The sequence below is a fragment of the Silurus aristotelis genome (assembly GCF_946808225.1).
Source record: "Silurus aristotelis genome assembly, chromosome: 14".
Lineage (NCBI taxonomy): Eukaryota > Metazoa > Chordata > Actinopteri > Siluriformes > Siluridae > Silurus > Silurus aristotelis.
This window is the reverse complement of record NC_139587.1, coordinates 4,753,215-4,769,599: the sequence shown is the minus strand read 5'-3', so window position 1 is coordinate 4,769,599 and position 16,385 is coordinate 4,753,215. Positions and strand designations below refer to the sequence as shown.

General features: G+C 38.0%; 2 protein-coding genes and 1 long non-coding RNA gene across 3 annotated transcripts in view; 1 reads left to right on the top strand and 2 right to left on the bottom strand.

Annotated features, from left to right (window-relative positions):
• The window catches only part of pmf1 (polyamine modulated factor 1), a 122,914-nt gene that overhangs the window by 26,467 nt on the left and 80,062 nt on the right, over nt 1–16,385 (bottom strand). The window lies entirely within an intron of this gene.
• Nucleotides 378–13,055, bottom strand: ssrp1a (structure specific recognition protein 1a). Its single transcript, XM_083560600.1, has 18 exons — nt 12,934–13,055; nt 12,503–12,565; nt 12,166–12,351; nt 9,680–9,785; nt 8,540–8,733; nt 8,097–8,197; nt 7,877–8,006; nt 6,278–6,381; nt 5,911–6,039; nt 4,980–5,201; nt 4,801–4,873; nt 4,474–4,594; nt 4,327–4,372; nt 4,099–4,234; nt 2,607–2,774; nt 2,215–2,312; nt 1,143–1,308; nt 378–1,054 (listed from the first exon to the last, which is right to left on the bottom strand). The coding sequence occupies exons 2-18, from the start codon at nt 12,554–12,556 to the stop codon at nt 980–982; spliced, it is 2,109 nt and encodes a 702-aa protein (XP_083416726.1). The 5' UTR covers nt 12,557–12,565; nt 12,934–13,055; the 3' UTR covers nt 378–979.
• LOC310736832 lies at nt 2,695–6,234 on the top strand. Its single transcript, XR_014536686.1, has 2 exons — nt 2,695–2,807; nt 2,919–6,234. It is a non-coding gene; the product is annotated as an uncharacterized lncRNA (long non-coding RNA).

Genomic DNA, 16,385 nt, shown 5'->3' with positions numbered 1-16,385 from the left:
TCTCAGGATTATGAGCAAAAAAGTCATGATGACAAGAAAACTTGTGGTAAGAATATTATGTAGTAATCACAAGAACACAAAGAAAAACTAAAATGCATGGCCTCTTAGGATGTCTGTAGGATTTTATGTGGAATGCAAAATCTAGTAAAATGATCAAAAGCCACAAATACTACAGTGTATCTATTACAGTATACAATATTTCCTCATTTATATTGACATGCACATAAATACTACAATACAGCACTAAACTAGAAATCTAATGTTATGGAAATTTCATATGAAATGATGCATGTATTTGTAAAGCACATCCTATTTGGATTTGTAGTTTGTGTAAAAGCCTTAAAATCTCCATATGACGACACACACACAGTTCAAACTTTATTACAAAACATTTATTGATACTGTGACAAGACAAAAAAATCCATATATTCAAATCAAGCTGCAGAACAGGATCATCAATTAAGTGTGAAAAAACAACACTAATGATCCCTGAATTTATTATTATTATTTATTTATTTATTTTTATCAAATTTAACCTACAAGTAAGAAAAAGAGAAGTAAAGGGCTCTACGTAGTTTGTTGCGCTCAAATTTTTATAAAAAGTTAACACAAAATAACCCGCCTCTCCATGGTCTCGGTTTCTAATAAAGCAAACGTTCCCCAGTGCTTGAGGTGGCTGGAAAACTTGGTCCAAAGATGTCAGTGTGTGTACATGTGTGTGTTAGCTGTGACTGCGTTGCCTGAGAAGATTTGTTTACAAATTAAAAGAATATTTTTCTGATAAGCATTGCTGCTAATCAGGGCCACCAAAATATTTTTGTAAGAGCAAAAAGATTGGTTTGAGGACGATTTTGCCAATTATATTATAATTCTCACTACTGTTTTGCACGATTAAACTTCTGTCCACTGAAAACATGGTGCATAGTTCGGTAGTTTATCCTGAGCGGCAGCTCACGCTCTCAGAACCCCGGTGCAGGCGTTAGTCAGAGCCGGACTCCTCTTCTGAACTCGGCGGTGTAGATGCGACTTCTTCATCCTCGTCATCATCATCGCCCTGTGAGGGAATGAAATCAAATGCTGTTTAAATACACAGAAAAACACACCCCTGACGGTATTATTGCCAGAAGCCGTGAGCGTGTTACCTTGCGCTTTTTGCTTTTGCCGTGGTCAGAATCGGACGAGCTCTCCTCGCTGGAAATGAACTCTTTGCTCTTAAAGCTCTCGTTTACTCCTTTGTCTCGCTCCTTCTCTCCTCCGCTCTTCCTTTTCTTCTCGTCCACTTTCCCACCTTTCTTCTTCTTCTTATCCCTGTCAAACATCAGAAAAAGGGGTGGTGTTGGCGGTTAAACAGGAAATCACTGACTTGGAAAATAGCTTAATGCTTTTCACTGGGAAGACAGATCAGAAAATTAATCCATGAAACACACTAAGCATTAAAATGAAATTCAATCGCACGTTTACTATTAATGTTACTGCACTTAGGAACTTGTTTTTGTTAGAAATGTATAGTAGCGTCAACTACCAGCTATCTGCCATGTCTCAAACTCGTCTCAATAGCGCTCTCTTTTGTTACATACTCATCGTGGTTACTTAACTTTGTAAGGGCCCACACAGAGACACACATGCTTTTCGCTTTCTTTCAAAAATATCCATACCGGATTAAAATATCGATATGGATCGAAAAACCATATCAATAGTTTTTCCGGGTTGCGTGTGTTGCAGAGGTGGATGAGAAGGTCCACTGTCATTACAAGAGCGGCCTCTAGAGGTTATTTACTGATGCCATGTGTACATGAGGCTGCGCGCTGCATGGAGAGCGCGATATGATATTTATTAATTATACAATTACTTTTATTAATTAATACATTCATATTCATGTCCTTAAGCACATTTTTGTGATTCAGTACTGTGATTTTATTTTTATAATAAAGTTCAGAAATATTTTACATTTACTTTTTTTTAAGGTTTTTTTTGTTCAGTATCCATTTTAAAAACTATCAGTTGATTAATTGATTATTGGCAAGATAATCGGTTGACCTCTACTTTATAAAAAAATAAATGAAAAATTCCATGACATATGCTATAATTATTAGGGGAAAAAAAGGAAGTGGGGCAATAATTTTGCAACAAGTTATAAGCCTTTTTTAATGAGAAGAATAATATGGAGATGCAGAGATACAGCAGTAAAGCAAGTGTGCGTGTGTGTTTGCTCACTTGACCACAGATGATGAAGCGCCTCCTCCGCTCTCTTTATACTCCTTCATTGCTCGTTCGTATTGTTTTTTGGCTTCTTCTGCCTTCTTGTCCCACTCCTACAGAGAGAGAGTGAGAGAGAGGGAGTTTATGGTCAGTACAGCGTGTTAGACAGAAAACACATTTGCTGTTAAAACCCCACCGTTCTGCTCCCTAAGTGTCTTATGAAGCTGTTTTTTTACAGGAAGTGATGAAGACGAATTAGAGCCTGAAGTGTTTGTGGGTTTTCAGTAAAAGGAACGGCAGTACAGCTGTGGTGTTTTTTTTTTTACAACTGAATTGTTTGTTAAGGTTGTACAAGGAAAAACTAATACTGATTTTCCCACTTGATGACGCAGTAGCACGATACCAACCTCTTTGCGACTTTTGTCAATCTGTTTCCACATCTCTCCGGCTTTCTTGGAGATCTCCGTGACTGAGATTCCAGGATACTCGGACTTGATCCGCTCCCTGTTCGCGTTCAACCACAGCATGTAGGCGCTCATGGGCCTCTTAGGGGCGCCTGCGTCCTTCTCCTTTTTCTGTTGGTGAAAGTGACAGCAGCATGTGAAGAGGTGCATTTCATTTCATCTTCTCCCGCTTATCCGTAATTCGGGTCGCGGGGGCAGCAGTCTAAGCAGATTCCCCAGACACTTCTCCGTGTCCAGGGATCGGGCTGTCAAGAGGTGTATTAACCAGGATTTTGTTCAGACAGCATGTGGTGTCAGTGATTCGCCTCTAGAGGCCGCTTTTGTACTGTATAATGACAGGACCTTAGTCGCACAAGCGCAGACGCAACACGGAAAAACTATTGGTCTGGATTTTTTGCAGCAATCAACTATCGGTAAAGATTAATCGGCAAAACCGATGAACCGGTCGACCTCTAATAGAAACTGTATGAGCCGTGTGTATAAGGCAAAACATTTTTAAAGTCGGATTTTTCATTTGATTTAATCAATGGTTTATGACCTTTCTATAAAGAAAATGTTTCAGAGACTTTGATTTAAAGCAGATATATTTTTCAGTTTTAATATTTTTTTAAATATTTTGTCAATTTTAACAGAATTGGACTACTGAAAGATTATATTAGATTACATAAATTATATATTTAATTTCAGATCATGTAATCACAGAAATACCAAAATGACCAGTAATACTATATTTTGCCATAATGTAATGGATATTATGGTAATAAAGAAAATCATTTATGAATGTAAAATCGAGCACAATATTTAACAGCCGCAAATACAACTGTTACTGTATAACATTTTTCCTAATTTATATTCACATGCTCAAAAATACTACATGTTATGGAAATTCGTCTACATGTTAAGAAAATCCTGGTATATACAGCATAGTGGTCAGTTTCAGAGTTCAGGAACACTTCACCACATCTGTAAATTTCACAACACACCAGGAAGTTATTCTGGTGCTGCACACATGGATCATATTAATTCCAGTTTTATTTTTACCCTCTACACACTGGCTTGTGCGTCCAAAAAAATGGGATGGATTGATTTTTTTTTTTAGCTCGGTTGTAATTTAGTGCCTGTGCACCATAAACGCAAGGCTGAGAACTAACTCATGAACACGCACACATTCACAAATCTTGGGACATTGAAGGTTAAACAGTACCAGATTTGGACCCTTTTCTTTCACTATGTGTTCAGTGGTAAGGCCACCATGTCTAATCACAGCCAGACACGGTTTTTCAAATTTTTTTAATAAAAAACCCCACCATGACCTTATATGGAGTTGGGGCTCAAAAAGTAATTAAGGATTACCATTAAAAAAACAAGGCCTTAACACTACCAAAAAAACCCCCACCATGTAATATTTTAGCTTCATTTCCAATCTGTAGTTTACCTCTTTGCGTGGTTTTCTCTCCTTCTTCTCTTTCACCGGTTTCTTAGGCTTCTTCTCTACCTTTTTCTTCTTCCCTTCATCCTCGCTGTCATCATCATTGGCCTCACTGTCACTCACCGAGGCATTGCTGTCGTATCTGTAAAAAGGGAGGGGGTTAAAACCCTATTCAAAGAAGTAAAGAAAAATAATAATAATAAAAAAATAAATAAAAAAAAAGACAAAACTCACTCTTCAGCAATATCATCATCTTCTTCGCCAGGATTGAAGGACTCATCTGCAGAAATTTTTTTTCGTTACACAGCAGTGGAATCTAGCAATACATTCGTTTGCGTAACAGAGCACACGCTCCAGATGTGCATCTTCAACGTCACTCACCGCTGTCACCCTCAGACTCATCTCCCTCCTCTCTGATTTTACCCTCTTCCTTCATCCTTTCCAAATAAGCATCATGCTCATCCTCGTCCGAGTCGCTGTAGCCACCGCTTGCCTTTACGTCCTACACACACAAATACACACTAAATTCTGCAGTACACCGCTGTATCCATTAGATGGCGATAAAGGCCGTTATATTCATTTACATTTACAAGTCATTCAGTCCAAAACGTTCCAACCCCTGGAGTGTTTAAACGGTTAGGTTCAGATTTTATTGGTTTTAACGAGGCCAGGTCACGCACTACGAATGTTTATCTACTACGTGATTACCTCCTTTAAGCCTCTGTTCTTGATGTTCAGCTTTTTGGCATTAACGAAGTCGAACAGCTTGCCGTATTCTTCTCTACAAGACAGGAAAGACTTTAGTTTTGCACACGGCAAATCCCGGAGTTTGTAGCAGTCAAAAACACGATGTAGACACTTTGAGGACACTGGGTTATGCAGTGTACCTCTCGATGCTGCTGAAGGTGTACTGGCTGCCCTGCTTGGTCTCGATCTCGAAGTCGAATGAGCGGGTGGTGGTGGTACCTCGGGCAAAGTTCACGCAGGAGATCTCCTCAAAACGCAAGTGCACCGGGGGTTTGTGAACGTAAATAAAGCCCCTCTCAAGCGGATACAGCAGTCCTGAGGTAGCCTTGTATGAGCATGTGATGCACTGGGCACCTGAATGACTGTGGAGAAGGAAAAGAAAAAGTATTTGATGAATCATTTTAAATGTTTTCCATTTCTGTGCAAATTTTCCTATTCCACAGTCTGAGATTAATATTAGAATGAATTTTACGCATGCCATCAAAACCATATACGGACAAAATTATTGGGACACCTGACTTTTCCAGCCATATGAGCTTCTTGCCAAAATTGTTCTCACAAAGACAAATGCATGTATTAATATTTCATTTTCAATTAGGAGAGCCAGAGCTGTTCTAGCAGGACAATGCTCCTGTACACAAAGACAGCTCCATGAAGATATGCTTTACATAGGTTGGAGCAGAATGACCACTAAATATCTGAGTGAAATGATCACTAAATACCTGCTACTATTAAGCTTTATTGAGGTCAAACCTCTTCCTTTTCATCCTTAAGACTTATAACAACTGAAATAGTCGTCGCTTGAATTAGAATTTTACAGTCTTCACTTTGTGTGTTGGATTCTAAAAAGCTTAATGTTTTTTTATGAAGCATTTCTTCCTAAAAAACAAAAAAACACACAGCTGAATGAGCAAACCCAATGATTATTATTTGCCCACATCCTACAGATCACAAGTGAAGCCATTAAAAGAAAGCATCTGCTCGCATCAAGATCCAAAACCACAGCTAATGGTCTTCTAACCCACTGTGTGACATGTACGAGTGTGGGTGTGGAGTCATGCGTGCTCTCACCCCTGGAAGTTTCCAGGCACTGTGATCTTTCTGTTGACCAGAGCCTTCATGACCCTGCTGACCATCTCGTACAGAGAGCCCGACATGTGCTTGTTCAGCTTCCCCTCAAAGCGCCTCTCTACCTCCTCCCTGTCGAGAGAGAGAGAGAAAGATTGAGTGTGTCAGAGAGGTTAAAAAGAAACAAATGTTGTATGTTAACGAGTCTGATGGAGCAGAGGACTTCAGGATCACTGACAAAATCATTGTAACTGTAACCGGGGGCCTTCCCCCACCCACAGAGAGACAGCCACCCATAAAAACTGGGTTAAAAAAAAAAAAAGAAAAGAAGAGATAAAGAATTAACAAGAGGAATGACCAAACAACTCACTCGCTCATGTTGAGAGTGAGGTTAACGTCTTCATCTTTGGAGAAGAGGAGGATGAGGAAATGGTAGCGTGTCTGGCCCTGCTTAATGGGTGGATCCAAGCTGATCTGAAAAACAGGGCATCAAAAAGGTCAAAACACAGTAAGAAAGAGTGTGTAAATGTGTGTGAGGGTGTCACATAAGTCATGCTGCAAAGTTGTAACATACCATTCATAAAACAGTCACTTAAGAATAGAGGTCAACCGATCGTGGAGTTTACCGATACCGATAACTAGTTTGGATCGACCGTGCTGGTAACAGATTAATTAATCGAGTTTTGAAAGAAAAAAAAAAAAGAAAAAAAAACTGAACTATATAACAAAAAAGAAAAGAAATAAAACAGTACTAAATCATTCAAATGTGCTGAATATAATAATATATTAAATATATAAAAATATAATATATGGAACATTCAAACTAGACAAAAAGCAACACTGAATGAATAAATTATATATATATATATATATATATATATATATATATATATATATATATATATATATATATATATATATATATATATATAAATAAAAAGGATTATAAAAATAAATTTTTAAACAAACAGCAAGTGGTGTCAGTGATTCGTCTCTAGAGGCCACTCTCGTAACTGTATAGTGACAGCAGACCTTCTCAGCCACAGACGCAACCTGGAAAAACTATCGGTATGGATTTTTGCCGATCCAACAATCAACTATAGGTGCTGATTAATAGGCAAAACCGATGAATCGGACGACCTCTACTTAAGAATAGCGTTCAGTACCTCAGTGTTTAGCTTTATGTTCAGCCGGCTTTCAATCACCGCAAGTTACATTGCATAATGGCCTATTGCTAGTCTTCTGTCGAAATCTACTTGAACCACTGCAAATTTTAGGAGTGTAGCTTTGAGTTGAGTACATGGGTAGATATAGGGTCACGGTCCTGTTACTAAATGATAGAAAATTTTTTTTTTTTTTTTTTATTCGACTCTACCGGAGAAGACTTTTTTCCTCCACAAACCACCCCTAAAGCACCTTTAACTAACCTGTACAACTATTTACCATGTACTACATCCTCATTTTATTATGTTCAAGTGTGTAATGTAGGATGACATAAACCAGCAACAAATACTTTGTATGCTCAGGCATACCTGACGGATTTATAGTTTAGGAATGACTTTAGTCGTAGACTTTAGTTAAATTTAGTAAAAAAAAAAAAAAAAAACATTTATACAAATGCTTCTGTTTTACTTCCAGATTATTAAATTGACAAAAAAAATCTGTTTTTGTGCTAGGAGAAAATTTTTTTTTAAGATTTTAAATAAGCTCTCTTCACCTTTTGGCCCCCAGACACAAGGTCACGATCCAGTACTCAAGAACGTTCGGGAAAAAAACATCTATAGATGACAGTGTATTATTTACTGACTGCCACCACCCAAATGACCGTTTCTACTTTTTACCAGCAGGTGGCAGTAAAACCACAAACACAGTTTGCTAACGATACTGCATCTGCTCAAATAAACTATAAACTCTAATTTTGATAGGTATGAAAAACATCAGTATTCTAATGCTTCAAATCAACACTTACAACAAAGAACATCTGCCTCTGGTCCTTATGCGGCAGCAGGAAAAGGCGCAGGACGGTGGTGTAGGGGATCTTGTAGTCAAATGTCTTACCGTGCAGGTGTAGGAAAGAAGGATAGATACGAATATCGTACCTGAGGCACAACCACACACAAGTCAGTTAGTAGCAAATGGGACACTGGTAAAAATTAAATGTCGGTAAGTGTGTGTGTGTGTGTTTTTACCTTCCTCTCGGTGTAAGGCACTGCAGTTCTTTAAAGATACACACAGCATCTCCAGTAGCTTGAATAACGTCTGCGTGAGACAGAACATTCTGGGAAAAAACCTACAAAACACACAGACAGAAAAATTAGAGACAGAAAGAGAGTGAGAGAGAGGGAGAGCGAGCAAGATCCTTCAACTTCACTCCACATGAGGATTTATCTATCTGTACTGTGTGTCTATGGCCTTTCCTCAGGAATTCATCTTAAGACAAATGGTCACGGTATCAGAGAAGGAAATACAGAAGGGGGCCTCTTTTTTACTTCAGACAGATTTCTAATAAAACTTTAGGGGGAAAAAAAGTGTGTCCTGAATTGGAGCAATAAAAATCTCAGAGATCTTATGGTTTTACATTTCAAATGACAACCAGCGTATTATCATTAGCAATAAATAACCAAAAACTTACCTCGACAGGGTCCGTGCCGTCGTCTCCAGTGGAGGGGGGGACGTAAAAGCGGACTTCCATCAGCGACACTTCAGCATCGTCGTTCTGATGGAACTCCACCGTGACCTCGTTCTTTCCCGTGGTGCACTGAGAGACATTGGCTAGGGGGATCTCAAACGCTGGACTGTCGTTGATGTCGAATGACAGCAAAGGCCCTAAAAGCAAAAAACAAGCAAGGTGTGTAAAAAAAACCAAAAAAAAAAAACCGAATGATCGACATATTTCACATGATATTTGTATTTATGGATGTGTGACCCTGCTGATGCGGACTGGGAGATATAATGTGTCTTTTGGACACCATAGCGGTGCGGTTTGCAGGCGTTACGGCTGGGATACTGAACATATGGCCGCAACAGAAGTTGTAAAGCACTTTATAACTAAAATTTTACATTTCATGAAGAAAATGTGAGTTGTGTGTAGTGCAAAATTTTTTACAGATACACTTTGGTTTCATTGGGTTACATTGTGGTAATTTGCTGATTTCATTTATTTTGGAGATTGATGTCACTAATTCAATTTTATTTCTATAGTGATTTTAACAATGTACATTGTCTTAAAGCAGCTTTACAGAATGTACTATTTATAAAAACAAAGTTCACGTATATTTAAATGTATATGCATTTATCCCTAACCAGGCCTGGGGCGACTTTGGTAAGGAAAAACTCCCTTAGATGGTATGAAACCTTGAGAGGAACCAGACTCAAAAGTTGAACCCATCCTCATCTGGGCGACACCAAGAGTGGGATTTTAAAATAATTAAAAGATTACAAACACAGGAGAAGGAGAAATATCATGAGCAGTGGAGTGCATGATTATGAGCAATGTCCTTTCTGTACAGTCAGCTGGAGTTGTGGAACCAGGAACCCCTGAGCAACTCATAAATTAGTTCGACATCCGAGATCATTGTAGAACCCATCCTCTAAATGAGCAGGGTCACATGGTATACCTGAAATCGGCATCACTAATATTCATCATGGAGTTTGTTTGCACTTGGCCACAGGTTTTGCTCATGTTCTGCTGAATGAATCTTCGGAATTCTTTCGCACTGAGCATTTTTTTTAAACACACAATGAATGCAAGTATAGATGTATATATATTTACCTGAGAATTTGGCAGTCCCCCAGTTCCAGCCTTTCACACACATGTCCTTTTCGGCCAGCTCGACTTTGTAGTTGGCCTTGAAAAATGCCGAGATTTTCTCAAAGTCCTGTCAAGCGAATAGGGTGAAGAAAGAAGCAGTAAACAGAATTAATTCTTTACTTCCTCAGATCAGAGTTGCCCCCGCTCACCCCTTCCTCAATCTTCACCCCCCCAAAACCTCCCTGATCTCCCGGCTTCATTAATAAGAGGGTCGGCTGACGGCAGTGCGCCCCGCAGCCCTCTGAGATGGTTGAGGTGTGTGTAATCCGGCCACAGGCTCATACTGAGCGCGCCCAATCAGACTGTTTATTTATCCAGCGCCGCACAATCGCTTCCACATGTCACACTAGCGATGAGCATGTGTGTTGGAGCAAGACAAGGAGAGCGAGAGAGAAAAGAGAGGGACATGGAAACGCACACATCTGCACACTCAACAGTGCTGGTGCTCAGAAAAAATTATTTGCTTTCACATACACACACCCACACGACCCCTAATCCACCTTCTTTACTGCTTTTATACACAACTCTGAACTTTCATTACTACACTCATTTCCCATTCTTACCCCCGACAGAGTTAAAGTGTTATTCTGCTCGAGAATCTTAAATTACAAAGACAAACACTAAATGTATTACACAGACACACACAAACAGACAGATGAATGGATGGACAGAGACAGACGGGCAGACAGACGGACACACAGACAGACAGATGGATAGACACGCACAGACAAGCAAAAATTTGTGATTAATCCTGTAGAAACTTGAAGCATGCTTTGCCTGTAACATCTTGAATAATACCGATATAAACCCTAAAAGTAAATGAACACACACTCTTTACTCAAATATGTCTAATTAGCATTGCACTGAACATTACACCAGATCCTCTTTCATCCAATTTAAACAAGATTACGTGTGTTTGATCGGGAAAATCGCCAATCTCTGACTCAACTCATCACACACACACACACACACACACACACACACACACACACACACACACACACACACACACACACACTTGAAAATACTCTTCCTAAGGAGGGTAGATCTCATTGAGCAGGAACTGAGCAAGAACACAAAATCTAGAGATAATTGACTTTATGGTCAATTATCTTGGTGGAAAAAAAAGACGGTGGTAAACCTGCACAAGGAACAGTCAGTGCCGGTCCTTTCAGTGCTGATGAAATTATGTGAACACAGGCATGTGTTCAACTTTTCATCAAACATTTTACACGATCATGTTATTACCTTTATGTTTATAAAAAAAAAAAAAAAAAAAAAAAAAAGGCTATAGAAATAAACTTCCTAGTTTCTAGATTTCTGATAAGAACTTGAATAGGGGAAAAAACATCTGGATGTACTGTTAATTAATAAACACCATCAAACTATATAACTCCTCCCTCAGCTTGTTCACGATCTAGATATTGATAATACAGATAGTTATAGCTTTTCATGCCACACTTTATATAATGTTAATATCCTGGGCAATTAGCAATAATATCCATGCAATAATAATAATTGTTACATGTGCAATCATTTATATAACCATCATTGTAGTCTGACTTTTTCTGCGATCTGTTTTATGCTGCTACACATTTCATTTATTATATACATTTTATTATTTTACTATATAGTGTTGCAAAATTCCAGAAATTTTAAAGACTGGAAACATTCCATGGAAAATAACGGGAAATAATAGGAATAAACTGGGAATTTACATAATTGCAGGTTAGCCTTTAACAGGGAACTTAAAAGTAATTAAATAAAAAATCTTAGATGATAATTTTGGTTAAAACAACCAGATTTAATGCATTTACCTTTGAATTTATGTTCCGTGTACATTAATCTATCCCATTCACACATCATAATAATGTCCATCTTGGCAAGTATTTATGTAAATCACATAAATATTATGTACATTTATGTTTAAAACTTGCTTGTGCTGTGTGTTAGCTATTGTGCAACAATTAAAGCAAAGCCAAAAAATGCAATTTAAAAGAAAATCTGTATCAGTTTGCATGCATGTCTTATGACCAAACTAAATGTTTATATTTAAGTTTATGAAATATAAATTATATTATAAATTATATACATTTTATATAGATTTCCTTACATTTCCAATTTATTCTCTTAAATTCCCATAAATTCATTTTAACTTTTTTTTTTTTTATTCCCCAGATGAAGTTCCCATATGAAGTTTCCAGAAATTTCCTGGAAATTTCCCAGAAATGTTCTGCCCCTTTTGCAACCCTGATAGTACATATAGTACAAATGTATCCTTGCTTGTCAGTTTGCACAATACTACTATGAGAACTTCAGGTAGATACTACATTTTGCATTGTGTTGCTGTGTACCTGTACTATGGACAATAAAACTATTATCTAGCCTTCTTTCAATTCTATCTATCTATCCATCCATCCATCCATCCATCCATCAGGGGTCATTACCGTGTCTTTAAAGCCGTCGTATTTGTAGACATGACCGTTATTTGTGGCCAGTTTGATGCCATGGCCGAGACAGACGCGACGCCACTGTGCGAGACACAGGTCAGGAGCGGGGATGCTGTCGACTTTACCCGTCTTACTGCTCTTGTAGACCACAGACTGTTTGCTGAACCTCAACCGGCCATCATTCTGTAAAAGACATAAATCGGAAATCAAGTACATGTAGATCTTGTGAAAGAAAATCTGAAAGTACAGAAAAGGTGGATGATTGAGGGGTTGAAAAGAAGGAGTGTGTTTCTGTTAGATGAGATATAATTGTGTATATGATTGTGTGTCTCACCCAGAATCCTTTCGCCTCCTGATAAATCTCATTGAACTCCAGGGTGTCTCCCATCTCTGCTGCCTGAAACACACACACACACACACACACACACACACACACACACACACACACATTCTATTAATGTCTGACCTACAGTCCTCAGTGTGTATCAGCCTGCTGAAAACTCAGCTTCAGATCCAAAACACATATTAATCCTCTGTAAACACCATCACCATCACATCCACACTGGTGATGGATACTAAAACAACCTCGCTAGCAGCATCAGGATGCTAATCCGTTTCTCATACACATAATGTATTACATATTACGCCATTATTCCAACACTACGAGTCAAACGACCACCGCGATCACCCGCTTTTATGGGTTTATTTCTCGTTTTTACATTACACGAATCAAAACAAAAAAACCAACAGAGGAGAACCACTTACCGTGCTTCTGCTCCCCCTTTTCCCGCGTGAAACGTCAGGGAACAGCAAGCGATGACCCGGAAGGTGATGGAGTCATTTCCGTTCTTATGACGTCAAGCACTTGCAGCGTGCGTGCGCGCGCCACACAGGGAATCGGAATGGTCATGGAGTTTGCCTCAGAATATATAAACCCCCAGACCCCTCGTTATAACATCATTATGACAACATGGCTATAGAAACCATCAATATTATAACAAAACTCACAAGTATAACAGAGCACCTCAACACAGACAGGAATCTCATACAGTGAAAATGAATGTCATTACTAAAGCAAGAAAACCAATAAACACAATTGAACAAATCTCCTTTCACTGCAGCCACAGCTGCACCTCCAGCATACATCTTTTCTAGCAGAAGCATCAATGTTCACCTGATAATATAAGCTAGTGTTGGATCTGTGATGATCGCAAATGTTGAGCTATTTTATGAGTTGCTCAGTAGCGCCTAGTTTTATAACCACAATGACTGTAAAAGACTGTAGAATGAACATTACTTATAATCTTAGATTCCAGTGCTCATGTTAGTTCTCACTCTCCAGTGTTCTGTATTGTTTAAAGACAATAATCACACTCTTGATGTCACCCAAATGAGGATGGGTTCCCCTTTTGAGTCTGGTTCCTCTCAAGGTTAATTCCTCATAACATCTCAGGTAGTTTTTCCTTGCCACAGTCACCACTGCTGCTCATGAGGGATAAATGCACACCTTAACTGTTGATTTCTGTAAAGCTGCTTTGAGACAATGTCTATTGTGAAAAGCGCTATAGAAATAAACTTGACTTGACTTGATAATATGACCCCGGGGTTTTTAATGCATTTCTGAGCATTTTCTTTTCTTGCATTACGATTTTCCTGGAGATTTAAAATGAAGGCAAATTTTGTGTTTGTGTGCAAATTCTACAGGGGAAAACCCCTGCAAAAGTATAAATGGTTCAGGGTGGTGGACATTAATGAAGTAAATGCAATTCTTTACTGTACTTAAGTAGCTTTATCCTTTACTTCTTCAATTTCCAAATTCTTCTTCTTTTTATTTTAGGGAGACGTTTACTTTAACTTCACTACATTTCAAAGTCAAATATCTTACTTTTTATTCAACCACATTTTGCGAAATCAGTCGTCCCTTTTTATTTGAGTGGATAGAAGCTTAACTGCTCAAGCATAAAGCAATCCACCTATCAGTGTAGAGCACGATCTCTGTTTTAAACTTGTTTTGATTGCCGGTTCATTCAGTTCAACAGTAAGCAGAATATTTTGTGAGGAATAAATGATAGAAACTCCTGACTTTTATTTAAATAGTTTAAAAGAAGGTTTTGGGCTCACGATAATTGTAATAGATATCAGTGTTTGACTCATTAATATCATTCTATTAATAATTAAGCAAAAGTCTTGGGACAAAAATTATAATAGGACATTATAGCCATAATAAATCATAGTACTTTGGACACTTGAGGACATTTGAAGGCAAATTCTTTTGTACTTTTACTCAAGTGAAAGTTTAAAGGGAGCACTTTTACTTTTACTGGAGTAATATTTTACCTACTGAATCTTTACTTTAACTCAAGCGCATGGTGTGTGTGCATTTTCCACTACTGATGGTTCATGCAAAAGTTGTTTTGGACTGTTTCGCTTGATCTTTTTTTTTAATGATGGTCATCTTTTTTTTAAAGTCTAGCTTGAAAATATCCTTAAAAAATAAACAGCTATTAAATCCATGGGAATATATCTAATACATAAAATTTTCCCTTCTAATCAAAGGATGTAAAAATATTGATGTTGTTGTTTGCCTGCTAGTTGACCTCAGTGACTCCAGCTCACAATCTTATTGGTTAATTCAACAGCATCAAGCAGCATTCATACTGAATGCCTTTAACGCAGACACTTTTGACACCGGCTAGATCGTTTACTGATGCTGTTTGCAGCAGCGCACCTGAGAAAAAGCTATGAAATGATAAGGATTTAATAGATATTCATGGACAAAATATATAGAAAATGTAAGTCAGTGATTTTTATAGCATTTAGGCCAGCAAAGAAGGTCTTGCTGTACCTGATATCCTACCATTGCAATTTAGTAATCAATAACCATGTTTATTCACAATGAAACATTCCTTCCAGGACCTAGGTGCTGCATAAGACAACATAAAAAAAAACACAAAACACAGAATTTCATGTGCAAGTGTGGGACATTTAATGCAAAACCAATATAAGACAGTGAGACAGTAGACACAGTGGCACTGCAGCACCAACCAGGAGAGAAGATACTGCAAATGGATTGTCCATATGATAATAAATCATGTACATGTGAACATTAAATGTTTTAGCAGCAATTTTGTGCAATCATTTAACGAGTTTGTTTATTTATGTGTTTGCATGCGCCTGTCAGTCCCTTTCTATTGAGTAGTCAAATTGTTACACAGTCTGAATGTGAGGGTCCGAATGATTCGGTACCATTTTCCAAATGGCAGGACAGAGTAGAGGATGTATGAGAAGTGTATGTGAGCGGCAACAATTCTGTTGGCTTTGCGGATGAAGTGTGTTGTAAAAGGAAGGAAAGAGAGCCTGATGACCTTCTCAGTTGCCCTCTTTATCCTCTGTAGGTATCTTGTCATCCAAGATGGTGTAATTCTCTCCCGAGGCAGTGATGCAGCTGTTCAGGATTGCCCTACTGTAGAGCACTCTGAAGATGAGTGGTAAAAGCTAGGCATTCCTCAGCTTTCTTAAGAAGTAGTATTGGAAGTAGTAGTAAATCTAAGAATTTTATTGTCCTGATCTCGAGTCCTGATTCTTAACCTCACCAAACACCTTTGGCATACAATGGACAAGCCACAGCCATGCTCCAAAATCAAATGAAAATACCTCCCAGAGGACTGGAGCCTATTATAACAGTATAGACGAAACCAGTTCAAAGTCATTTATAAGCCTATTATTTTGAAATGATGTTTTGTACATCTATCTATCTATCTATCTATCTATCTATCTATCTATCTATCTATCTATCTATCTATCTATCTATCTATCTATCTATCTATCTATCCAGTTCAACATCAGACCATTGTGTCTTTAATGGCGTTGTATTTGTAGACATGAACATTGATAGAATCAGACATACTAGAAAGAAATCTAATATAATTACACTTGTAATTCATGAAGAATATTTGGCTAAAGAAATGTACACCACAGTCTATATTAAACATGAAGAGTAAGTAGTTTATATTGAGAACAGGCAGTCATACAGTCCAAAAAACTCACAAATAAAACTACCGAACTATACTTTCAAAAGTTTTCATAAAATAGAACTACTAAGAAAAGAAGTCAGATGGTAACTCAGTGGTTAGATGTTGATCTTCTGATCAAAAAGTTGGGAGTTCAAATCCTACCACCACTAAGATGCTACTGCTGGGCCCTTAAGCAAGGCCCTT